The 27262-nt window shown below is 41.6% G+C and overlaps 1 protein-coding gene across 1 annotated transcript in view; it reads left to right on the top strand.

Annotated features, from left to right (window-relative positions):
- adam19a (ADAM metallopeptidase domain 19a) overlaps positions 1-27262 on the top strand; it is a 59709-nt gene that overhangs the window by 20139 nt on the left and 12308 nt on the right. Inside the window, exons 3-14 of the mRNA XM_088346799.1 lie at positions 5987-6063; positions 13547-13628; positions 18951-19027; positions 20688-20877; positions 21174-21239; positions 21320-21391; positions 21445-21611; positions 23589-23673; positions 24591-24733; positions 24826-25003; positions 26485-26574; positions 26835-27030. Of these exons, the coding sequence (XP_088202925.1) occupies positions 5987-6063; positions 13547-13628; positions 18951-19027; positions 20688-20877; positions 21174-21239; positions 21320-21391; positions 21445-21611; positions 23589-23673; positions 24591-24733; positions 24826-25003; positions 26485-26574; positions 26835-27030 (1423 nt within the window). The remainder of the gene's footprint in view (positions 1-5986; positions 6064-13546; positions 13629-18950; positions 19028-20687; positions 20878-21173; positions 21240-21319; positions 21392-21444; positions 21612-23588; positions 23674-24590; positions 24734-24825; positions 25004-26484; positions 26575-26834; positions 27031-27262) is intronic.

Genomic DNA, 27262 nt, shown 5'->3' with positions numbered 1-27262 from the left:
CAAGACAGAAATTCCAAATGCGGAAGAAATACCCAGACCCCTTTAGTGTAGCAGCGGTCATTCCTGAGGCATCCGTGTGGCTCCCCGCTGAGGTGCTTACAGCTCCACAGGTAAACATGAAGGGATGACTTGAGACCAAAGCACGATGTGCACCAGAAACCGTCGTCCAAGTTTGAAGTTAATACATTAAAACTGACTGCTGGCAGGCTGTGGAGCACTACAGAGCCTGTCCCTAATCCACCCGCTTGATTCGCGCCTCCGGCTTGAAGTTTAACCTTGAAGTAGTAGTTTTAGCCAAAATCCTTGTTACCTTTCCCATCAAGCCACAGCCGTGGAGAGCTAGTGAGCAGTCATAGCGCTAAGTCCCTCACTGACCCTCAGAAAATTCTCATTTCCAAGCGACTACAACCTGAGCCGTCAGTTGTTTTTTTCTTATCAGATCTAGCATGAATTTATAATATAAAAGATGGCACAAGTGAAGGATTCCGAAAGATAAAATGGGTTTGGTGATTGTAACTTGCGTTAGATTTCACAAAAAAATTGTTGACAAATAATACAAGAAACAATTGTGTTTCATATATTTACCCTTGTGGAAGTGGAGATTAAACTAACGTATTTATGTGTGATATAAAGCTTTGTTACACTTTTTCTCAGCTCAAACTAAGCATTGTAAATGACAAATGTTGTAGAATAAGTGGAGCCATGATAGAATTAATTTATTGACAATGTAAACTATGAACACAATACCAACATAAAATTTACAATCAGATGCATCAAAGAGTTCTGTCCATGTCGTAATTTTTTTGCATTTATTTACATAATTCAGGATGGTTTTCTGTTTTCTCAATTCTCCAACATTTGTCTCTGAATAAAAATATTGATCTAATGAGATAAATTCGAATGCTTTTTGTATGTCGTCTATACATATAAATATATTTTTATATATATATATATATATATATATATATATATATATATATATATATAAAACACTCGAGGTATAGTGGTTAGATTTCGGCGCTTTCACCGCCGTGGTTTGAAATCCGTTGCAGCCAACATTTTCCAATTGTAGTCGGAGAATTGTATTCAACTGGTAAATCATTGCAAAAATACGGTAATATACTATTGTAAAACCTTGTGTGAAACGCACACCCGAACGTCTAGTTCTTTTTTTACGTAAAAAAAACAAATGTGCGGTATACACCAGTGTTCTCGTTTGCCCCCTGCGTCCTAGACGCATCATTTTTGCTGGGGACGCATTGGGTCAAATCAACGTGCGTCCCCAGGACGCAACGTTTTTGACACCAAATTGTCATTATTACCCGATTACTTTTTTTTTTTTAAGAAAGATTTACCGCACTCCAAACTTTTCGTCAGGCAGATCCACCATCCGCCATTGTTGTTTTGGTCTCGCGCCGATCTCGGCAAACGAGATCTCGTTGCTTCGAGATGACGTCATTGTTGTGGCGGTTGTCGAGTGAAAGAGAAGTATGCCTCCGAAAAAACAGTTGTAAATCGGTGCAAATCAACCAAAAATTGGTAATTTCTTCGGTGTCGGTAATAAGTCGAAACATAACACAGAAAGTGGTAACAACGGCAATAATTGCGGCATGAAAAAGCGGCGGAGAAATTCTTCAGAAGACTGCGAAGGCAAGGAAAACACGTGTTTTGAAGCAAATGATTCGACGAAAGAAAATGAACAAAAAATACTAGCAAGAAAAGGACTTTCCTGCCAAAATGGACTAAATTATATTCCTGGTTACGCTATGAGGAGGATGATAATGGATTGGACTTTGAGAAGGCATTACAACTCTGGCGGGACAGCAAACCACGAAGAATATATGAACTGAAAAATTTGAAGTGATAAATGCTTTGTATTACCAATTAACTGTGATGATTAAAACTGCATGAATATATAAATATTCCAGCAATATTATTTTGTCAAGTGTACAATATTGTGAACTGAAAAATCTGAAGTGATAACTGCTTTGTATTACCAATTAACTAGGATGATTGAAACTGAATGAAAATATAGACTAATATAATTATTTCAGCAATAATATTTTGTATAATGTACAATACTGTTGTGAACTTAAAAATCTTGAAGTGATAACTGATTTGTATTACCAATAAACTGTGATGATTAAAACTGAATGAATGTATAGATTTATTTTACGTATTTGTCGCCGATTTACAATTTCAATCGCGATAACACTAAATTTTGGGGACCCATAGTTCTCTGTTGGGACCCATAGATTTTTGAGCATGCGAGTCCTTGGGACCCATCACTTTTCAGAGGTAAAATGAACACTGATACACGTATAAATACGGTGATATTTTACGCTTGTATTCAATGCAAAATTTGCGAGAAACACCAAACTGTGAGTGTTATCAAAAAATCTACTATACTTAATGTGTACAGTAATCCCTCGCTATAACCCAGTTTACGTTTTCACGATTTTTGCCACTAAACAGATGTGTGCATTGTATTCTACATCCTAAATGGTATTAATATTAGTAGTTATTTGTAAAAAAATAAATAAAAAGCCCATACTGTACTTGTATTTACTAAAAAAAAAGCTTGAGGCTGTAAATAGTGTTTGTACGATTATTTAATTGTATAATAATAGTAACATGAATGAAAACACATTCCTATTTTGTAGATTTTGCTCATCACATGTTCTTTTTGGAACATAACTCCTGTGATAAACAGAGGATTACTTTACCAAAGTCATGATCATGATTTAGGATTATAATAGTTTGACGTATTATATGCAAAATTCTCGTGCCTGTTTCAATTTCACCCCAGTTTTTAGGATAGTTACTATTAACTTAGGTGTAGTAAAGGCTCTGACAAAGCATGGGATCCAATTTTGTGGCAGGGGGGTTCTCTGCCCCCTACCTTGTTATATGTGAATGGACCTAACTAAATTATCCAGTTGTTTTTTCGGGCTTGAACACAGTACTAAAACATTGTGTGCAGCTGGACAGCGGGTCATGCAGTCTCTGCACTTTCTCAACGCTAATGAAAAGTATAGTGCTTTGAACTGCTTTTCCCACAAGTAAAAGGATTTCCCTGTGCCACATTTCCCAGTTTTTATCCACACCTCTTGTTTGACCAGGAGAAATTGGACTCGAGAAGAGTAATTCTTCTCTAGCCATACGGTGGCCCAGATTCATTTGGATTAGATGGAGAGAAATTGAGTTGCCTTCTGTATAGCTAAAGCCCACAGTTTTTGAAATTATTAATTATGTCAAGCTGCCATCTATATCTGATTTAGGCAATTTTTAAATCTGTTACGGACAGTTGAATGTCATTCTCTGACACACACTCGACCCTTAGAACAAGCCAATAGATGCAACCACTGAATTATTCAGTCTGTTGAATGGCAAGACATTTCGGAGAATTATTTTACACATGCAAATTCCCTTCTAAATAAGAAATCTAGAATCAGGTCATCAAGTCAAGCAACTCAGTCCTTCTTTGGGTACAAGATAATGCAAATCCAAAAAAGTGCGTTGTCGTCTGGATGGAAAGCAGAAAATCATAGATTATTCTTTCTGCCAGACGGGAAAGATGACAAATATTATATTAGGAGGGCAAATATATTCTGTGCTTCAACTTTGAATGTGCTGTAAATGTAAAACAACTCCATGCCGACTCGTCTCTTTTGCTTTGGGGGCAAATTGATATCTGATTCATTTCTGCATTTGTATTTGTCACACACTCGTACACACTGTTTCAATCCCAAACTGGGCGCTGGTTTATCTTGACGTACCCCAAAAAACACAAACTTTCAATTTTCAACTCTCACACTGGAAAAAGCATTTAACAGAGGTGATACAATGTCAGAATGTTTCAGAACAACTAATTATTCTCTGTGTGTGCCACAATTCAACGCCTGTCTTTCTTCTTGTGGCTCCAACAGCATTTCCTACAGAATCCTCACATCCAATATTTTATCTTCTCATTTAGTGGCAAAGGCTTGGCCAAGTCATTAAATCCAAATGACGTTCAAAAGGAAACGGTCAGAAAGAGAAAGTAGCGTCGCATGCAGGTGTGGCCGCGAAAAGATGAAACATCCTTTGTCATTTCTGGCCTTTCATGCACACCAAAATGCAAATATTTGAAAAGCAAACATACATCAAATTATGGGTGGGCGATGATGACATTAGATCATTAAGGACTTCGTTAGGTTGTGTATTTATTTATTCATAATGAGTCGCATTCTACTTAGCATAAGGGTGTTGCTCAATAATTTATTTACTTTTTGGGGTTTCATTGTTATTTTCAAGTGATTTGTCTTAGAATTAATATAGCTTTGACAGAGCAGCTCTGTTTGAAGCCTGTTGCCCACATGCGTTTTGCAAAGCTGCTGATTTATACAAAGTAGTGCAGTGGTTAGCACATTCGCCTAACATGCGGAAGATCCCTGGTTCAAGACCGGATGGAAACATTTGTTGGCCTGGAGAGGGATGAGTGCCACCAGGCTGTACTTGCCCAAGACACACCACAGAAAATAGTGCCCCTATGATTCTAGTGGTTAAGGGAAAACCATACAAGGTGAAAATTCTCTGTGCTTTACTTTTTTATTACGTTCCCCGAAAAATGAGACACAAAGCCGTTTTAATGACGTTTGTGCGAGGGGTGGGCATTTAATGCAGGGGGGAGGGGGCATTTTTCTGCACAACACCAGCTAATGAGCTCCAGATGTCCATACATGGTCATAGCGTACGGATCGCTAAATGGCTCCATGCGAGTATTTATTTTGTATGTGTGTGCATGTGGGTTGGTGTTACTGTGGAATAGTATTATATAAATATTTTGGGAGAACAAAGTATTATAAAATACCTTGTGTGCTTAAAATTCCTTGTGTGACTGAATACATACAAGGAAGGCAGCTATGAATACAATGTATTTTTGTTATTGTATTCAAATTTTACACCCAGAGGGAGGGGCTAAGCAAATAAAAACAGCCCTCCACCCTTGGTTGATTTAAGGCAGTGTTTGCTAAGGGGCAAATACTAGCAGTGAGTACAAATAGCGTATTCTTAAACCTGTTCAGAAAGCATGGTTGTCTAAAGGGACACTGTGTAATATTTGACCACAAATGTCGCCGCTGTGCAACCAAAAACAAGTGCTACAAATCAAAAGGAAGTTCACAAAGTAAAGAGACTTAAAACGTCCGAACCGCACCATGTTTTTTTCTCATTGTTTTTTCTAGCCTTTTACAGGATTTGTGTTTTGGAGGAGCCCGTAGCTGCATGATGGCGAATAATTATGTCAGCGCTCTCTAGGAGAGGCTCATGTTGAGTTAAATAAATACAACATTCTCAACCTATGAGTTGTTTAAAAAATGCACCCTTTTATGATAGTTCATGTAATTTTTCTTCTTATTAAAATCAACATTGTTGTTTTCTTAGATGAATGATTTAAAAAAAAAATTAACACTATGAGGCGCTGAAAGATGGTCAATAAATATGTCAGCTACCTCCAAGTGAGGCCTATGTCACGTAAAAAAATATGTATATTTCTCAAAGTATGAGTATTTTTAAGAAAAAAAATACATGTTTACATGTTAGTTCATGGATGTTTTCTTATTACTGAAATATATTTTTTAATGAATTTAGTTTTTTACCACCCTGAGGCGCTAAATAATACACAGTGGTCCTCTAAGAAACGTTAAACATGAAAGGAGACTGGTCTGGAATTAACAAATTATTCCCTGAAAAACAGACAAAAATAAAATAGAGATTGTGATTTTAATGAAATAATTAATGATTTCAATGAAAAGCTGGAGTTTGAAGACACCTTGCAGCTTCAGAAATGTCCTGCAGTCAAATAAGAGCCAAGCGCCACTCTGACTGCGAGTAAAAGACGCCCCTTTAAATCTTTTGGCTGAACTTGCTGCTGATAAATCTCAACTTGCTGCAAATGCTCATCTTTTAACCTCTGACTGTGCTCATTTTGCTTCTTCATGGCCAGGATCATCAACCCATTTGGGGGGAAATCGCGCTCTCCTCCGCCGACCTCCAACTAGTGCTACAAGTCCAACATAACCGGTGAGTGTTGCCACTGGCGCCACGTTGCATCCCAGATTTGCGGCTGTGTTTGCAACCTTGAGTTGTTTGTGGCACTGCATTTCAGCACCAAAACAGCTCCGAGGCCCGAATCCTTTCTTTTTCTCTGTTTTCAAGGAGACTTATTGCGCTTAAATAAAATGTCCGTTTGTCACAAAACCCAAAGGATTAAGAACCATGACAAACTTGCTAAAGCAGTCTTTCTTGTAGGCACAAACTTGTTTTGTTTTGAAGCACTGTTTTCTGGATTTAAGTGATGTTATCCCATTTTAATGCATGCATGACTAGATAATTGTTTTTGTTGCTTGAACAAAATTACCCCATTTTACAACCTAATTAGGAGTACAAATCCCTCTTGTAGTTTTTTTCTTGGTTCAACTGGCAGACCACCTGACTTCCTTTTTCACACTTTTTCCTCTTATAGAAGGGAAAAAAAATCTTAAATTGTACCCTTGCTTACAAGTATATTTTCTGTCCTATCGTATTGTGAAAATGTCGAATTTTGAGGTCTTTATTAATGTCTTTTATCTTTGTGTATCAAAAATTATTTAGCATTGAAAAAGGATGACATTTTCTTCCTCAGCGTGTCCGTTTAAAATAAAACAAAAGCTGCAGTTTAGCAATTTCGTTGAGGTTTTCATTAATCCAGTTAACACAATATTCTGGTCATGTGAGTACATAACAAGGCTGTATGGTTACTCCAAATGTGCAGACAAATTGCTGCCGATCACTTTCATAAAAAGAGGGTGTCAGGACCAGAACGGAGAAAGGACCCACTTGCGTTGCATTTCTCACAAGTTTTATTGGAAGAAAGAGAAATGGCTGCACCCACGATCTGGTGATTGCTGAACGCGGGAAGCAGGTCGCTCTGAACGCGGAAGTGGATCTTCCGTGGCGAGCGATGGCGGTGTCGGGAACGGAAAAACGGGTCAGTAGCCAGGACAGGAGAGCAAAAAACCTGGTCGGGGTCGGAAGAGAGTCGTCAGCCAGGAAAGGAGAGTAGACGTGGTCAGGGACAAAAAGAGGTCGAAAGCCGTGACGGGAGAGTAGACGTGGTCAGGATCAAAAACAGGTCGAAGCCCGGGGACAGACGGGATCAAAAAACAGGTGGGAGTCAGGGTCTAAAAAGGCTTGCCTAGTGTTACCTGAGGTTCGCAGATGGACTGACAAAAGGAAACGGATAGGAGTGGGTTTGAATAGGGACAGGGAGCCAATCAGAGTCCGAGGCAGTTGGCGCCAAAGGAGCCGGCACAGGTGATTCACATCGGTAATCATGACAGAGGGTGTGCTATGAAGAAAATCAAGCTTTAGAGGCATTGGGAAAATCCCTGCTTCACACCAGCCTTTTGTCTAGACGGGATCTGGCAAGTATTGATAAAACTCAATGCCTTCTTTGAACTGTGAACTAAGAACACCACTTTCAAAAAACGCTAGTTGAAACAATAAGTACACAGAATATCATTAAGTCATCTAATTATATCGTGACATAAATAATTACACTCAAATACATCAATAATCATGAAGTGCATTTCTTAAGCATAAATAAGTAAAAGTAATACCATAATACTAAGGACATAATAACATAAAGGTTATAAATGAAGAACTCTTACAACCATGACTACTGTACATATGCAGTGACACGTTTCAATATTTCCAGCGCGTTTACACATGTTTGAATAGTTGGCCCATGATCTGAATCTCACTATTTGCATCATCTTAAGAGCTTTCTTAGTCAAATCTTACTGGTAAGTGGAGTCAGGAGACCCCGATAAGCGATGGCTCAGAAGTCAGTGGCCAGGGCAAGTAGACGGAAGAAGATGCCTTCGTTAGCCAGCCGCAAGAGCACATTCCAGTTGCCTGGAAACACATCAATGCCCACATGTACTATTTGGCAAAACCAGCGCTTTATACAAGGTCAGCAGCGACAAGAAAAATCTGTCCAATAACTACAGAAAATAGCTAGATAAGCCGCTCATCATGAGTTGCCTTTAGAAACTTAACACTTGCAGTTAAGCGCTCAAGTTTGTACCAACAAAACAATTCCTGAGTTTAAAAAGATGCTTGAATGGCAGGAGCGTGAGTCATACATAGCCTACTGTTTCATACAGAATACTGCAACAGGCAGCGGGAGATAAAAGCACTTGGCCTTCATCACCTTTAACAAAGTATTTTCATTGCCAGTAAGACCATGCAACAGTCAGATGTGTTACTCATGATCAACACCTCCAACTGCCATTTTAAAATCCTGTAAGAATCTTCTGAGTTAGTTGTTCACTTTTCTCCATCACTTTCTTTTTCAGAGCCGTGGAAACGATTTGTTTGAAATGAGCGGCTGTCCCATTGTGCTTCCAATCGTTGACTGAAAATCAAAAGTGGCATTTGGAGTCCAGTTGCGATAATGTCGATGATGATGATGATGACTGGCTCTAACAAAAAAAAAATAGCTGATGAGCTTTAATTATGCGGAATGCAGGGACAGGGATTTGAGTAGCAGTTCACTCAAGTCAATGTTTTGAAGATAATTTTCAAAATGTCCATCCACTCAACTAGTTTTCGATAAACCATTTATTGGGCAAGGTATAAAAACACTCACTGGAGCCCACCCTAGCTGACATCAGGCAGTGGGCAGGGGACATGCTGGACTGATTGCCAGCCAATCACAGGGCACTCATACATACATCCATTCAAACTCATATAAATTCTAAGACAATCAACATGCCATGCATGGTTTTAGAAAATGGAAGGAAACCATAGTGCCCTGAGAAAACCCACTTAGGTATAGGGAGAACACAGGAAGGCCAGTAGATGAAATTTAACCCGGGAGCTTCCAACTGTGAGGCAGATGTGCCAACCAGTCATCCATTGTGCTGCCATAATAATAATATTAGTATATACATAATTTTTGTATAAGCACCAGGAATATTGCTGGGGCATTAGTGAGACCGAACAACATCACCCGGTACTCCAAACGGTCAATAAAGGTTTTGAAGGCAGTCTTCCACTCAACCAGATGGTAGGCATTCTGGAGGTCAAGTTTTGTGAATATCATAGCCTTCTGTAAGGGGGCCAAGGCAGCATCAATGAGCGAGAGGGAATACTTGTTTCGTACTGTGATGCTGTCAAGACCACTGTAGTCAATACAGGGATGGTGAGAACTGTCTTATTTCGGAATGACTACAGGAGGGAGGGGGGCTGGGCTGACGTTTGCGCATTCGCTTGCGCTGGTAATTGTCAAGGCAAATGGCCGGCTTCATGAGCTCGTCTAAATTTCTTAGTCTCGTTCCAATTATGAGCGCGTCGCGCACGAAATCATTAAGCCCTCGGCAAAACACGCATTGAAGAAACCACTGCCAGAAATTGGAAATATATGGCGATATCCGCCACGGAACCGTTCACTTGGCTAATTGAGAGTAATCTTTTCCCAGCGTGGCTTGTGTGTTTGGGATGGTCAAAGACGCGGCCAAACCGGGCGAGAAATTCTTGGTGGGAGAGATCTTCAAGCCAGAAATTTGTGTGCGCCAGAACCCAATCTTGTTCACTCCGTGCAACAATCCAAATAATTAATTACTTTTCTCCCGATCAGAGGGGAATAGGCAGGAAGCCGCGACACTTGTCAAGTCCCCCATCAAAGGCTTCAGGATCACACGCATGGGATGGGACTGGCTGTCGGGGTTTGGGGCCACTCCTGGGAAGTGCTTTACTCAGAAGCTTTATCAGCGCTCCACTGTATGGGTTATTGTCGACAGACCCTGATGGGCAAACAGAAGGGATTGCTCATGTCTCGCAATATCGCTGTCCCCGCTTGTCATAACTGATCGTGTGTCTTCTGGGTCCATGGCGTGGTCACATCGTTCTGTTAGATTTGGCGGTTGAACTGAAATACGGACACACAAGTAGCATTGACAGTTTTATTTGGAGAATAGGGGGGGGGGTAAAATGAAAAGTGCTCCGCGCAGCGAGTAAAATGTTCAAAAGAGAAAACACAGATAGGGTCAACTCACGGCTGGTGAAATTTAGGCAGTCTTTTGGGGTATGGCATAGACGGTAAGGAGTGAGAACTTGGGCATGAAGGTACGGCTCGAAGCGCAACAACTAAGCTTGTCAGTGTCGTCTGTTTTTACCAAGTCCCTGATAAGCGATAGGTGTGGATAATGGGCAGCAGGTGTGGTGATGAACAATGGCAGACTGGATCATGACACTATGCCATCTAACAGATTTTTATTTGAATGGTGCAACTAAGAAAATTTCATCAAATGTGCATGGAGTTTAACAAAAACCACAGTAAACAGTTGTCATATGAGGCCATTGCTCACACAGCTATATTCAAATTGATGATTAAACAAAATCAAAAGCACACCAGAGCCCGAATGCCAACTGTATGATGAATTATTCAGATTTTTGGAAGCAAAACTGAATACACTGGACCTAAAGATAAAATAAATCAGATAGTGTCACGGTCGCCATGACGACCAGTATGCCACGCCCCAAACTCAAGCTGAAGCAGATCAGCTGATTGCTGTTCTGCTTTTTAAGGCTGGATTTTGGGTTTGGCGGGTGCTGGTTCATTACTCATGATTCACAATCCCGGTCTGTTATGCCTTGTCCTGTTTTAGTCTGTTATGCCTTGTCCTGTTGAGTTCGTGCCGGAGGAACTCTGTATTGTTCTGTTTTGCCTCGGAGTATTGGGCGACTTTTATTTTATTAAATAAAACCTATGGATCGTCAACGCATTTGAGTTCTCCCTTCATGCCTCCTGCCTCCGTTCTGGTCCGGTCACCTTCCACGCCACCACGCCATTCCGTGACAGAATGAACCAGCCAACAAATAGAACTCAGCGAACGATCCCAGCGCGACTTGGGGAGAGCTGGAGAGCGCAGTTCGGCAGGCGCCTACTGAGTTGGCCTTCCCTGCCCGTTCGAACCACGGCCCCGCCCGTCGTGGCCCTTGCTGTGCCTCGAATGGGGTCCCACGAAGAATTGACGCCTGCCTGCCCGACTCCCGTGCCGATTGCCTGCTATTCCCTCTCCCCTGCGTGCATGTCCGAATCCGACTCCGCTGCCCGTCGGGCCGACTCCGACTCCCAAGCCTGCCTGTTCGACTCCCAAGCCTGCCTGTTCGACTCCCAAGCCTGCCTGTTCGACTCCCAAGCCTGCCTGTTCGACTCCCAAGCCTGCCTGTTCGACTCCCAAGCCTGCCTGTTCGACTCTCATGCCTGCCTGCCCGACTCCCGTGCCGATTGCCTGCTATTCCGTCTCCCCTGCGTGCCAGCCCGACTCCGACTCCCAAGCCTGCCTGTTCGACTCCCAAGCCTGCCTGTTCGACTCCCATGCCTGCCTGTTCGACTCCCATGCCTGCCTGTTCGACTCCCATGCCTGCCTTGACTCTCCCTGTACTGATTTTGTTCAGTCTTTCCTGTCCTGTCTTGTCTGTTCTGAATCTGTTCCCCCCTGAGTCTGACTCTTCTGAATCTGTTCCCCCCTGAGTCTGACTCTTCTGAATCTGTTCCCCCCTGAGTCTGACTCTTCTGAATCTGTTCCCCCCTGAGTCTGACTCTTCTGAATCTGTTCCCCCCTGAGTCTGACTCTTCTGAATCTGATCCCCCCTGAGTCTGACTCTTCTGAATCTGATCCCCCCTGAGTCTGACTCTTCTGAATCTGATCCCCCCTGAGTCTGACTCTTCTGAATCTGATCCCCCTGAGTGCGACTCTTCTGCATCGGCCTGACCTGAGTGCGACTCTTCTGCATCGGCCTGTCCTGAGTGCGACTCTTCTGCATCGGCCTGACCTGAGTGCGACTCTTCTGCATCGGCCTGACCTGAGTGCGACTCTTCTGCATCGGCCTGACCTGAGTGCGACTCTTCTGCATCGGCCTGACCTGAGTGCGACTCTTCTGCATCGGCCTGACCTGAGTGCGACTCTTCTGCATCGGCCTGACCTGAGTGCGACTCTTCTGCATCGGCCTGACCTGAGTGCGACTCTTCTGTAGAGGCCTGTCCTGAGTGCGACTCTTCTGTAGAGGCCTGTCCTGTTTATCTGTCCTGATTTTGCCTGTCCTGTTTATCTGTCCTGATTTTGCCTGTCCTGTTTATCTGTTCTGTTCTCGTCGGTTCTGCCTGTCTGTCATCCCCTGTCCAGTTGGCCACCAGACCCCCCCTGCCGAGCGCCGATTCCGATCCGCCCGACGCAGATGGCGCCTGCCTCTCCCCGTTCCTGCGTGTTCGGAGGAGGGAGCAGGGTTGCCCCAATCGCGATCGTCAACATTCCGGGGCGCGAGGTAGTAATTTTTTCTTTTTTGGGACCTCGGGAGCTGTCCCTTAAGAGGGGGGCTCTGTCACGGTCGCCATGACGACCAGTATGCCACGCCCCAAACTCAAGCTGAAGCAGATCAGCTGATTGCTGTTCTGCTTTTTAAGGCTGGATTTTGGGTTTGGCGGGTGCTGGTTCATTACTCATGATTCACAATCCCGGTCTGTTATGCCTTGTCCTGTTTTAGTCTGTTATGCCTTGTCCTGTTGAGTTCGTGCCGGAGGAACTCTGTATTGTTCTGTTTTGCCTCGGAGTATTGGGCGACTTTTATTTTATTAAATAAAACCTATGGATCGTCAACGCATTTGAGTTCTCCCTTCATGCCTCCTGCCTCCGTTCTGGTCCGGTCACCTTCCACGCCACCACGCCATTCCGTGACAGATAGATGATCCAATGATTTTTTTGAAGTTCACAATCGCGTTAAAGTCTGATCTAATATCTTCATATTGCCCATCCCTTGAATACAATTAGAGAGAGAAAACACATTAAAACAGCTTTGGCGTCATTTCGTCATCCCCTTTGTTTGATATTGTCATGTGGTAATCATCAACAAGCAATTGTGGTGTTAATGTTCACTTTACTTGCAACAATAGTGTGTTCATTTGTGTGCAGTACATAATTGCTCCATAAGTGTGAGCGAGAGCAGAGAGCAGATGCGATGTGTGTGTTTGCAGATGTCTTCCACAAAAGCCTCCAATCCGACTGCATGTCATTACATTCACTGGAAAGCAAGCCTTTGATAGGTTTTTGGGAACCAGAGGCCAATCCATGGGAAGAAAATGCATGATTGTTTGGATTACGATCGTGCTTGATTTGACTCTTTCGACCCATTTTATTTCCAATTGTAATGAAAGGCGCGATCGCTTCTGTATTTCGGATAGGTGTGTGGGTTTTTCCTGGCAATTACAGATATGTACTTTGGTGGAGGAGGAGGCTCAGTCACTTGCTTCAGTCTATTTGCTTTCGTAATTCAGCTGTGTGAGCGCGTCTGATGGTAAAAGAAAAAGAAAATCGTCTGTCAAAAGGAGCATTCTGACATTTGCATGGAGTATTTAAATCCCCTTTTAAGATCAGCAGCCACTGATAAGACCAATGTGGCTTGGACTCAAAAGTTAAACTTGAGTCTTGACATTGACTATTTTCTATTCATTTGCTTGCAGTGAACTTTTGGGTCGCAACTTCAGCGAGACTTACTACACAGAACGCGGGGAGCCAGTGACTGTGACCAGTCGCAATTCCACCGTAAGTCATGTCAATAAAAACTGACATCAAACGTATTCCTTCTTCTTGCTGAACCAACCAAAATGCACAGTATTGTTCAGAGGAAAATTGTCAATATGTCAATTACAGTGGTCCATAGTAAGCTGGGGTTAGGGCAAGCACGCCAAAGTCAATCCGTTTTTTTCTGGTCAGATGGCGAACAAAATCCACTCCTAGTAACGCTATGAAAATGATCGGCCCTCATTGCAGATTTACAGAGTTTCCATCTATATTGGTGAACCTTTGGCTCTGGGGATTTATGGTGTTATTCCATACTTATCCCAAATGGGCTGAATTACATCGCTTGTATTCTCCAAGTTTCACTATTTTAAAACAGCCTTGTCGGCAACCTTGGAGTGGCTTTTGACAAATATACCTATACAGAATCTCGAAAACGATATCATGGCAATATAAGAGGAAAATATATTATGTACTTCTATCCCATTTTCTTCATATACATTTATGAATATATATATATATATATATATATATATATATGTGTGTGTGTGTGTATATATATGTGTATATATATGTATCTGTGTATATATATATATATATATATATATATATATATATATATATATATATATATATATATATATATACTGGACTGTCTCAGAAAATTAGAATATTGTGATAAAGTTCTTTATTTTCTGTAATGCAATTAAAAAAACAAAAATGTCATACATTCTGGATTCATTACACATCAACTGAACTATTTCAAGCCTTTTATTATTTGAATATTGCTGATTTTGGCTTACAGCTGAAAAAAACTCAAAAATCCTATCTCAAAATATTAGAATACTTTCTCAGACCAAGTAAAAAAATAATTTTATAACAGCAAAACTAAATCAATCATTTGAAAATGTCCATTGATGCACTCAGAATCCTTTTGCACGGATTACTGCATCAATCCGGCGTGGCGTGGAGGCAATCAGCCTGTGGCATTGCTGAGGTGTTATTGATGCCTAGGATGCTTCGATAGCGGCCTTCAGCTCATTTGCATTTGTAGGTCTGGTGTCTTTCATCTTCTTCTTAACTATACCCCACAAATTCTCAATGGGGTTCAGGTCAGGGGAATTAGCAGGCCAATCAAGGACAGTGATAGCATGGTCAGTGCACCAGTTACTGGTGGTTTTGGCACTGTGGGCAGGTGCCAGATCATGCTGGAAAATGAAATCCTCATCTCCATAGAGCTTTTCAGCAGATGGAAGCATGTAGTGCTCTAAAATCTCTTGGTACACAGTTGCATTTACTCTGGACTTGATGAAACACAGTGGACCAACACCAGCAGCTGACATGGCTCCCCAAACCATTGCTGACTGTGGGAACTTCACACTGGATTTCAAGCAACTTGGATTTTGCTCCTCTCCAGCCTTTCTCCAGACTCTGGCGCCTTGACTTCCAAATGAAATGCAAAACTTGCTTTCGTCTGAAAAGAGGACTTTGGACCACTCGGCAACTGTCCAGTGCTTCTTCTCCATAGCCCAAGTCAGACGCTTCTTCCGTTGTCTTGAGTTCAGAAGTGGCTTGACCATGGGAATACGGCTATTGTAGCCCATTTCCCGGACACGTCTGTGAACTGTGGCTTTTGATACCTGGACTCCAGCTTCAGCCCACTGTCTTTGAAGCTCCCCCAAATTCTGGAAGCGGCTCTTCTTCACAATTTTGTAGAGGCTGCGGTCATCTCTCTTGGTTGTGCAGCGTTTCCGGCCACATTTTTCCCTTCCAACAGACTTTTTGTGGATATGCTTTGAAACTGCACTCTGTGAACAGCCTGCTCTTTGAGAAATTTCTTTTTGTGTCTTACCCTCCTGATGGAGAGTATCAATGATGGTCCTCTGGACAGCAGACAGATCAGCAGTCTTCCCCATACTTGTGATTTAGTTTACTGAACCAAGCTGAGTGTTTTAAAGGCTCAGGAAACCCTCGCAAGGTGTTTCGAGTTAATTAGATGATTCAGGTGATTAGTTGAATAGCCTACTTGTATACTTTTTCATGATATTCTTATATTTTGAGATAGGATTTTTGAGTTTTCTTAAGCTGTAAGCCAAATTCAGCAATATTAAAATAATAAAAGGCTTGAAATAGTTCAGTTGATGTGTAATGAATCCAGAATGTATGACATTTTTGTTTTTTTAATTGCATTACAGAAAATAAAGAACTTTATCACAATATTCTAATTTTCTGAGACAGTCCAGTATATGTGTGTGTGTGTGTGTGTGTGTGTGTGTGTTTGTGTGTGTGTACAGAGATGCCTCGGTTTTCACGATCAATGGGGACAAAACTACACGTAAAAAGTGAAAATCCGTGAAGTAGCGTCGCACCTATATTAACGCCCCCAGGGGGCAAACTGACCTCAAGATGACGTCATTACTGAGTTATATGACTGGAACCAATTAACAACTCTAGATCAACAAATAATAATACACAACACATGTTTGCAGCTGAATGAATGTTTCTATTGTCATTTTACAAAATTAAAATCAAATTGGAGGACTTTTGTCAAAAGCATGCGTATCTTCAGGTACGAGCGAAGAGCATCCACTTACTTCAACACGCACTTCCTGTCTGTCAGTGTGTTGTCCGAGCTTTATCACCCCGAACCCCAAGCGGAAATTGGAACACCTTGACTCTCGCTAAACTGTCATGGACGTTGAGGCTATTCCGCCTGTGTGGGTACGGGGCCGAGCGGCTGGCTGGTTGGTGTTTGCTTAGCCGTACAGTAGGCCAGACATGCAGTCAGGCTATTGCTTGCTTTCCCAATTCCCGGATGCAATAACAATCCATGCAGCAGCCTCCAGTGATCAGCATTTCTTTGCGTTCTTCTGACCTTAGAGCTCGCTTTAATTTATGAATTTATTTTCAACGTAATGAGCCGTCAAAAGCTAGCTGTCGCTATGCTCCCTAGCCTGTTTTGATTTGGAGACATTGACTTGAGCGCCCGTCTCTTGTTTGACAGTATACAGTAGCCTTTCACAATCGCCCACAAAGAGTCACACCCACCCAACACAGATTGCCCACCCAATTCTGTTCCACGCTGTCTGATTACACGTTAGTTCATGGATTGATATCAATGATAATAAGAACAATTCAGTTAAAAATCCGCGATGGAGGGAACCAGCGATAACCGAAGCGTGGAATTGCGAGGGGTCTCTGTATACATACATCGATATATACATGTTGTATTTCTTTTATATTTTTTCATAAATAGACCAATTCAGCAATTTAGTTTTGAAACACAAAGTAATGCATATCATCTTACTTTTTGGGAATTAGATTTGATAATATGCCCTGAAAAACTCAAAATGCAATGGGGACAGCTCAGAAGTGTGTTGTTTTTGCATGAATTGCGATTTTAAAAAACGTTTGCCATTATATAGTTGCATATTGTTCTTATAGTATTACTGTTTTTGTTTGTCATGCCGGAATAAAAAGCCTGACTGGCCATATAAAGCCTATGGGCCTTAGATTGCGTACCTCTGGTATAAATAATGTCAGCCCTTTGCTGTGATGTCAGTCATGCTGCTGCTTCTCGGAGCCTCTACTCTAAATCCACACAACTGTCTTTGACTGACACTTTAGCTTATAGCTGAAGGTTTAAGTAAAGAAAATGCAACTGCTTATTTCTTTTAACTCAACCTTCAATTTCTCCTCTTGTCCTCCTAAAACCTTAACCATTTAATTATTATTAAAGGGAACTGGACATGCAATTTGGACGCCACGCCTGCCTACACCCACCATATTGGGCTCATACTCTGCCAGTTGTTAATTGCGGCAGGTTGAGTGGGAGTACAGGGCGCCTGTTCATCTCTCCTCCCTCGCCGACTATTAATTTGTATGTTCACTATAGCTGGAATGAAAGAGCTCATTTCTCGCTCCGATGAACTGACAATGTGGGTTGCTTAAGAAAAAAAAACTACCTGCCGGCATAATTTCAACCTGCCGGCTATTAAGTCTCCTTTTAAGATCAGCAGCCACTAATAAGACCAATGTGGCTGCTTTGCTTCTATGTTCGAGTGGCCTCTTTCTAATGAAGTCAGATTTTTACAATTGACTGAGGAGATTTTGAAGCAAGGTCATTTTCTGATACTTTTAGCCAATCGCTTGCAATACAGCTCACATTGTGTGCTGAATGTCAAACTCATCTCATTAGCTTCACCGCTTATCCTCAGTAGGGTCGCGGTGGTGCTGGAGCCCATCCCAGCAATCGTCGGGCAGTGGGCAGGGGACACCCTGAACTGGTTGCCAGCCAATCGCAGGGCACACACGGACAGACAACTCGCTCGCTCATTCACACCTAGGGACAATTTGGACCGGCCAATCCACCTGAAATGCATGTCTTTGGAATGTGGGAGGAAACCCACGCAAGCACGGGGAGAACATACAAACTCCGCACAGTAAGTCCGGTAACTGGATTTGAACCCACACAGGAGGTTCCCAAGACCTTAGAACTGTGTCGCACACGCGCTAACCACTGCGCCGCCGTGCTGCCCCTGAATGTCAAATTAACTCCCAAAATAAATTATACATTCAAACACAGTATACTGATAAATGTTGTCATCTCCAGTGTGTAATGTAACCTCCAAAAATTCACCGCATTTTCCGCACTATAAGGCGTACCGGGAAATAAGACGCTCCCCTCACAAAATGTTTTTGGTAATATTTTTTCATATATAAGGCACACCTGACTATAAGATACTTGGAATTAAAGTACTGTAAGGGATAGTGTTGCTCAAAAAAGGGTCATATTTGTGCAATAATTGATCAGTTGGAATATATCCCTGATCACAATTGCATGACATTAGATGAAATAGGAATTGAACCCAGAGCGTGACATCGTGTTTTGGATCTTATCCACTACACCACTAGGGAAACAGATGAAAAGGTCTCATCATCACCACACTATTTTTAGTCGCGGTACTGAATTTTGGGTATCGTTGGGCCGGGCCGCAAGAATATTGTCAGACATTAATTACGTTCATAGTACAACCGACTCACAAAGACTTTACGCAGCGCATGAGATTTTCAACTGAATGACAAGAAAAGCATTGTGGGAAGTAATTTGGTCGTTCTGAAAGGTATATTTAAACACATGGCCGCTCGTATTCAAAACGTTTGTCACTTACAATGCTTGAACTTAGAAACAGTTAAACAACATTCTCTCTACTCATAAGATACCTGGTACGGCGACTAAGAGCTAATGCCTTTTCATGTGCCGTCCCTAGTAGTCTTGTGAAAATGATCCAGTACACTCCCCTTATATCCTAGTAAAAATGATAACTAAGTCTATGTCTTGGCTAGGCTCACTGTTTCTATCACGGCGATGTAAGAGGACATCCTAACTCCTGGGTGGCCATCAGCACGTGCTCAGGTGTCAGGTTTGTACAGAAAGCAAACACTCTTGTTTTATTTTGTCAGGTGACATCAAGCTCCTCACCACAAACCAGCTCCTTGCCATCTGGTGCACACCCTGGTACAGATGAGGTGGAAAAACGATTGATTTCAATTATTACTTCATTCATCAGGCTGATTACTCAATTATCCTGGTTTTACTTAGCTAATTTTCACATTAAATTCCAAAATATCTTTGGGGCAGCCCCCTCCTTGTTCCAGTAGTTCAACTCCAAGTTGCCTTTGATACCATGCTGACATTGAAACAAAGTCGCATCACAGACCAATTTTTTCATCCAAAATAGGCCAGTGCGTTGTTTCAATGGAAAGTCCTTTCATTAGTTCTGCTCACCCTTTTTTGCTGCATTATGGACAAGTTAAAAACTGAATTAAAATATAGTGATACCTCTTCTTACAAACTAAATTTGTTCCAGGATCATGCTCGTAACTCAAATTGCTCGTGTATTGAGCAAATTTTCCTGATATGAAATAATTAATAACTACTCCCCACTCCTTCCCACTCCCTTCCTCTCTAAAGCATTCAAGCGAACCCTAGATAGCTGTAAAACACATCTTCCTGATCTCTAAAAACACAGTCAAATAGTAATTAAATAAAAAAAAATACAGTAATAAAATAAATAAGATGATATTATAAAACAAAATGCCTTGCTGTGAGTAGGTGTTGCATTGTTTGTAAGGTTTGGTTTGGTTGGTGGGTTGGATCCCTTAACCACTAGGGTAGTAGGGGCACCATTTCCTGTGGTGTGTCTTGGGCAAGTACAGCCTGGTGGCGCCTATCCCCCTTCAGGGTTTATTATAATCTAATAAGGATTCACAACCATTAATATGGGGATTATTTGGCGGAATTGATGGATATTAGATGGAGGGACTGTTGATGATACGAAAGCACTTACTTTACACTTAAAATTAAAGTTACTGAAACTGTTCACAGCATAATTTTCATTTATTTATTTTTTTGCCTGTTGTAGTTTGCTTGCTCGGACTGGACATGCTGACGCTGGCAGTAAGCAATCACGCGCAGTGAGTGGTCACGAGCGGTCTGTAGTTGTAGCCTCTGGGACTGCTTGTGAACTAGATTTTCCTTATAGCGAGCAAGATTTTTGTTAAATAAAACTTATATACCAAAATTCTCATGTTTAGAGGAGTTCGTATAAAGAGGTACCACTGTATTTAGTCTAGAAGAGTGTTCTGAACACAGGTTAAATGAAAACATGTGTCGATTGCACACTACTCATGCTTTTTTTTTTAATCAGCATTAAGCTACCGGACTTTCATGATGTAAGTTGATATTTGCCCTCAGATACAAGCAGTAACTAAAGGTTTTGGAAATAAAATTTTCTTTTGTGAAGGTCAAAACACAGAAAGTGACATTTTTGTGGCCACTTATTGGTGTTTACTCTGAATATTTGATCAAGCCTCGTGTAATGTTTCGTGCAAAAAAAAGTACAAAATGAATCAAAGCATGCATGGTCAGTGGCCAACTAGAATTGAGTTTCAAATAATACGGTAAGCTGCAGGCTCAATAGGTGTTGGAAGCAGCAGTCGTAAGCAAAACAACGAAAGCACTAGCGGCGCGTCATCTGTCGTGCATTTGAAGTAAAGTGAGTGGGTTGTCATTTGCCAAAGGGGCTTAATATCTCTGAACGGGAAGGAAAGCTACTACCTGGAGCCCATAACAAGCGCGGATCAAACTCAGCGCCACTCCTTGGTGCCCGCTGATCACCTTCAGGTGAAAGGCGGAGACTGCGGCCATACACACCACCCCACTTGGTCCCAGCACTTCTCTGACCTCCTCAGACCGCCGGCAAATTTGAGGGTGAGTCATTTCGGTCATTCATCTCTTGAAAGGTCTCACATCATTAAGCAGGGCCCTCTTAGCGCTCCACATTTTTTATCTGCCTAATTCTCCTGGCTGTCCGTATCCCCGCCATCTCATTAAGAATCCTCTTTTGGTGTGTGAAAGTGAGCTCATTTTGTTTGCTTCTTTGCTCCTGCCAGTCCCTTCACTTTTTGAGCTTTGTTTGGTCCATTTTTTTTTGTCTGGAAAACGCAGAAATTAGGGCATTGTCTGAATGCCAGATGGTCCTCACCATTATCTATCTTGCATTACAGCTGAAAAGAAACACGTTGGGAACCACCAAGTACATGGAACTCTATATTGTTGCCGACAACACGCTTGTAAGCTATACAACCCTCATATTCATTATTATCATCTTCTTCCTCCGGGCTGACTCTCAGCTGACTTTGCTTCTCCGCAGTTCAGACGGCAGAATCGAGACTATGAGCAGATCAAGACGAGGATCATGGAAATTGCCAATTACGTGGACAAGGTAAGACGGATCTCCGTCACTCACGTGGGACCACACAAACGCTCGTCTCGCAGTTCTACAGAGCCCTGAACATCCGCGTGCCGCTCATCGGGCTGGAAGTCTGGACCGAGCGGGACCAATGTATCGTATCCGAGGAGCCCAATGCCACTCTCTGGTCCTTCCTCCAGTGGAGGCAGAAGCTGAAGGCTCGCAAGAAGCACGACAACGCCCAGCTGCTGACGTGAGTCCTTGCCTCATTGTTACGTTTAATGGCTCGGCCATGCTGGCCAGCCATACAACAATGGAAATAAGTTTATCAAACGGTAGCTGCACGTTTTGGTCCATCAACTGCCAGACTTCAAATCTCTTTTTTCAAGCACTCCGATTTTGTAAGATTGAATTCATGCGTGTTTTCTATCTCACTAAAAATAGTCTATAGATCTTTCAGCAACCTTCTCATTTGGCGCATCTTTGTTTTCCTTTATGTTTGTGTTTATATAAAAAGTTTGAAGCTTTTATGTCTTCTTTTTCTCTATGATTTGTCAAAATTAGCCCACTACCTTTGCTGAATGTGCACACATTGCATAAAATATCAAGTTGAATTTTAGATCAGGTCTTACCGACTTTTTTCTTATTATTTGTTGGAAAGGGTTATCTGATCCAAGACCATTCATCATAGATGGCATCATTGCTCCTTTTTTTAAGAATGTGCGAGTGTGCGTGCGTGTATTCGAGTTTTTTAGTAAACTCATCATGTATTTTTGACTCCTAGCTGATTCAAGTAGTCAGAAAACTGCAGAGGTGAATAGTAGATGTACTGGTCACTAATAACTAGTGTGATACCTGACTCCATCCTCATCAACTCAGCATTCTGAAGAACAAAGCACAAGAGAATTAGGGGGTGGCGGGGCTTAGGTGGTAGGTCAGGCAAGCATGTGGCCCCCCCGGGTTCGCCAGATAATTTTTCCTCATTAGCTGCAAAGTTTCACAGAGGTATCTCCTGAAACTAAAAGAGGATTGAGTGTGAGATTAGCAGAGGCAGATTAGTAGCCTTTCCAACAATTGTATCACCTTTATGATTTCATGGCTCAGACAATAGTGTTAGCCTGTTGGCATACAGCATGTTTTCACTTACTAATATTTGCCAAAGGGCTGCAATAATTTATCAATTACATTGATTCAAATCAATTATTAAAATTATGGCAACTAATTAGATAGATTATGAGCCACTAAGTACGTGGAATCAATGCAAATACGTGTGCACACTATTCTTTTGTGACACTAAATGTCGTTCCACTTTAGTCCAGCAGAGAATGCCAGGAGTGGTTTGATTAAAAAGTTATTTTGCATATTTTTCAAATCTTTTTTTTAAATTGAACATTACATCTTTACAAACAAAAATGGCAAGAAAGTTTCCACTTTGGCTGTGTTTGACTGTTTCATAAAAAAAAAATTAACACTTTTCAAGGTAATAGTAGTACAGAGAAAAATCAGAAAATAAATAATTGAAATAAATAAAATAAAATTATTTTATATTCAAATATTTATTATAATAATAAGAAAAATAATGACATGGAAAACTCTTCACAGGGAGCAGATTCTTAAGCATATTATATAACATTTTCATATTGGGAACGTTTATCATATTCAAAGATCTAACCCAAAACACAATTTTTGACAACATTTTGAAAAGCGAGTATTTTTTATATTTTTTTGCGGGTAAAAAATTGGCTACACCTAAAATATAAATATTTTATGATCTTTTCATAATGTGGTAGGAAAAGAGTATCTTACATATTTGCAGGTGTAGCGCATATATTTATGTACACTAGGATTTATTGTTTTATATTATACAATATTCGTTTTTTTGGGCACTATTTTTCCAATCCGTCCAAAACTCCAATATTTGAATAAAGAGGATAAAATTTAAAAATGTCTTTAAAATATCCAATTTATTGATTCAGAGAAAAATAATTGACCAATTCATTGAATATGAAAATTATCGTTAGTTGCAGCCCTAATTTGCTATTTAGTTTTTTTCCCAGAGGCTACGGGAACGTAACAAAAAGTTGAATAGAGACTTTAGTTTGTGAATGCACATGGAGGTCATTTGTTTGGCATCCTTATTCTGCCGGCATCAGTGATCGATCCTCAGCCGCTGTCAAGGCATGACACCAACAGCACTTGGCTGATGTTAACATGCACGCATCTTTCACAGCGGCATGATCTTCAAGGGGACAACCATTGGGATGGCGCCGCTGGAGGGCATGTGCAGTCTGGAGAACTCCGGAGGAATCAATGTGGTATGTGCCCCCTACGGCTTGGTCCATCAATGGAAATGCCTTGTTACAAAATCCCACAATTAAAGGGGGAACAACCGCTACTTGCATTGGATTGATTTCTGTACAGATAATACTTTTTCCATTTAGAAGTAACCTCTTTAGGAGTAAGCAGGGTTCATACAAATGAACACACACACATTTTTTACACCCAAACACATACAACCGAGGTCATATTAACCAAAGTAGCTCTCAGTCTTTTTTTAAGTCATATATATTTTGTTATGTGCTTTTTCTTTGGGTTTTGGGTATTACATTTTGGCCACTATAAAGGCGCGCCAGATTATAAGGCGCACCTCCCAAAAATAGTCTTATGTGGTATATTTTTCATTTGTAAGGTGCATGGGACTATAAGGCGCATTAAATTCAAACTACAGTGAGAGCTAGGGTTACATACATTTTAATGAAAATAATTGTTTTCATAGAGCATATATTAAAATTGTGACATCTGGCTTTACCACTAAAATCAATTTTAGCAACAATTAATATTTAATCACAAGAGGGCTCTCAAAAAAACAATCTATATGCTTCTCAAAGGCAAACAGTTACTGCAGTATCATTTAACAACAATTCAAACAAGAGTATGTAATTTTGTAAAAAATGTTAACATAAATACTTTTTATGACAAAAAAGAGTGAATGTTTAATGTTTGAAAATGTATTGGGGGATTTTTTTACAACACAATCTTTTATTTTATATGAAAGTGTCCTTTTATGTGCAAAAGAACAGTAGGGTCAAAACATCTCACAACAAAATGTAAAAAAAAGTAACATTCATGCAAGCCAACAGTCCTGTACGGGTCGAAAAGCAAAGCAATGTGTTAGTCTTGTGATAATATTTTCTGGCTGAGAAGTTTTTGATGGATTACATTTGTGGGCCAGGACCACTCGGAGCTCTCCATTGGCGCGGCCGCTACCATGGCCCACGAGATTGGCCACAACTTGGGCATGAGTCACGACCACGATGGCTGCTGCGTGGAGGCCGCGGCCGAGCAAGGAGGCTGCGTCATGGCCGCCGCTACCGGGTAAGTTCCAGGGGAGTTCCGGGGGAATCCCAGGGGAGCGTTGGCTAGGATCAAGCCTCTCTGGGACTCACCTTTGGCCGTTTGCCCTCCAGGCATCCCTTCCCTCGGGTGTTCAGCCAGTGCAGTAAGCGGGACTTGGCTGGGTTTTTCCAAAAAGGAGGTGGCATGTGCCTGTACGACACTCCCGACATGAAGGACCTGGTGGGGGGCAAACGCTGCGGCAACGGCTTCGTGGAGGACGGTGAAGAGTGCGACTGCGGCCAACCGGATGTGAGCACTTTCATCTAGCTTTTTCACCTACGTTCACTTACTCCATCTCTGTTAACCGGCTGCCATAGTACACAAGTGCATTTTGTTTTTGTTTTCATCGCTCTACACACCTCATCTTGATTTTTGTCACAGCAGTGTAAAAATTGCCCCCTCCCCCTCGTCATTGCTCCGCACCCTTCCTCCTTTGTCCCCCTGCGCTAGTATCAATGCTCGGATTTGTTTAGAGGAGCAGAGTGGCGGCCTCTACAACCGGCACCATGGCAACAGGAGATGCTGCATGTGTGCTCGCGTAGACGTGCGCAGCAATTGCAGCGTGAACCGACAGCAGCTGCATGTCGCACCTCTGCATTTCTACTTTTATACCCGGAAGAAGCACCCTGGCAAAATTTTGTCAAGTTTTGCCTTGGTTTTCATCTTTTTGATCTTGGCAGTACAAAGCATCTACAGACTTATTTTCTACCTACACTACCATTTAAAAGTTTGGGGTCACTAAGACATGTCCCTATTTTTGAGGGAAAAACACCACTTTTTTCATTAAAGATTACATGAAACAATAAGAAAATTCACTCCATACATTGTTAACGTGGTAAATGATTATTTTAGCTGCAAATGTCTCATTTTAATTCAATGTCTACATAGGTGTATAGATACCCATTTCCAGCAACCAGCACCCCAGTGTTTTAATAGTGTTTGCTAATCTCTTATGAAGGCTAACTGATGATTAGCAAACCTTTGTGCAAAGATGTTAGCACTGCTGAAACCAGTTTAGCCGTCTTGAAAAGCTAGAAATTGACCTTCCCTTAAGCTAGTCAACCTTTCATTGAACTAGTCAAGTACCTGGAGCATCACATTTGTGGGTGTGATTAAACTTTCAGAATGGCCAGAAAAAGAGATGAAGGCGAGAAATTTCCATGAAATGTAAGATCTCCTGCAACTGTGTGTACTACTCCTTCAGAGAACAGCACAAACACTAGAGCAGAAAGAGAAGTGGGAGGCACAACTAAGAAAAAGGTTACATATAGTGCACAGTCTGTAGTTTGAGGAATGGTCCTCAACTAGAAGCTTGGCTAAATAGTATCCGAAAAAGACTAATGTCAACATCTTCAGTGAAGAGGCAACTCAATGCTTCTCTTCAAGGCTGAGTTGTAAAGAATCTCTGAGAGTGGCCAACATAAGGAAGAGATTCCTATGGGCAAAAGGACACCGACATTGGCCAATTTATTTGATAAGTGTGACAACACAAAATTGTCTGCGTGACCCCAAAATTTTGAACGGTAGTGTACCTAGCCACAACTTCTTGATAGATTTTTTTATGATAAATAATGGATAGAAAATTTAAATAATTATTGCTAAAATATATTATTACATCAAGAATATGCACTGAATACAGGTAACAAATACAAAAAGACAAGGGAGTGAGGTGGACACAAATGGAGTCAGTGGACTCAAAGAATGACGTTTGCCCTTTTTTTTGCTTGTAGGAATGTGCCAATGACTGCTGCAATGCTAATAATTGCACACTGAAGGAAGGGGCTCAGTGTGCCCATGGAGTGTGTTGCCAAGGTTGTAAGGTAACTGTTACACTCACACACACACCAATGCGCTCTTGGCTTACCTTCCAATTAGCAAATTATGAAATGGCAAAGACAGTCAAGTCAAGTCACATTTATCTGTAAAGCCCTTCATTACAAAAGGTCTCAAAGGACTGACTGCACAGGTTACAATTACACCATCCCCTGATCTTTTAGACTGAGCAAAGCAACAAAATGATATTTTTGATCAAATGAATAAATAGTATGATGGTTCTTGTTCTTCTCCCAATCAATCTCAGTTGAGACGAGCGGGCAGCATGTGCCGTGGTCCGGCCGGGGCCTGCGACCTGCCAGAGTACTGCACGGGCGCATCTGCTTACTGCCCCACCAACGTCTACCTGCTGGATGGGTCAGACTGTCAGTCTGGACGAGCCTACTGCTACAACGGCATGTGCCTGACCCACGAGCAGCAGTGTTTGCAACTGTGGGGCTTAGGTAAGGATTCATAACCACTTCACTTCAATTTGAGCTCTGGTTTTCAGACACACCTTGAGACCTGTCAAAATAAGGTAGTGGTATAGGGCCATGTAATGGCATTCTAAATAAAATATGTCAAAGTCATACCTGTCAACCTCAGCCAATTGATTCCCTTATTAACCCTGTAAGACCCAGAATTGTAAACTGACAAATATTTCATTGCGTGTCATTGTTCAGACTCACAAAGATA

Source organism: Urocampus carinirostris, chromosome 11, assembly GCF_059441175.1.
Source record: "Urocampus carinirostris isolate Australia breed hairy pipefish chromosome 11, RoL_Ucar_1.0, whole genome shotgun sequence".
In the NCBI taxonomy this organism is placed as follows: domain Eukaryota; kingdom Metazoa; phylum Chordata; class Actinopteri; order Syngnathiformes; family Syngnathidae; genus Urocampus; species Urocampus carinirostris.
This window is presented reverse-complemented; position numbering and strand designations above follow the sequence as displayed.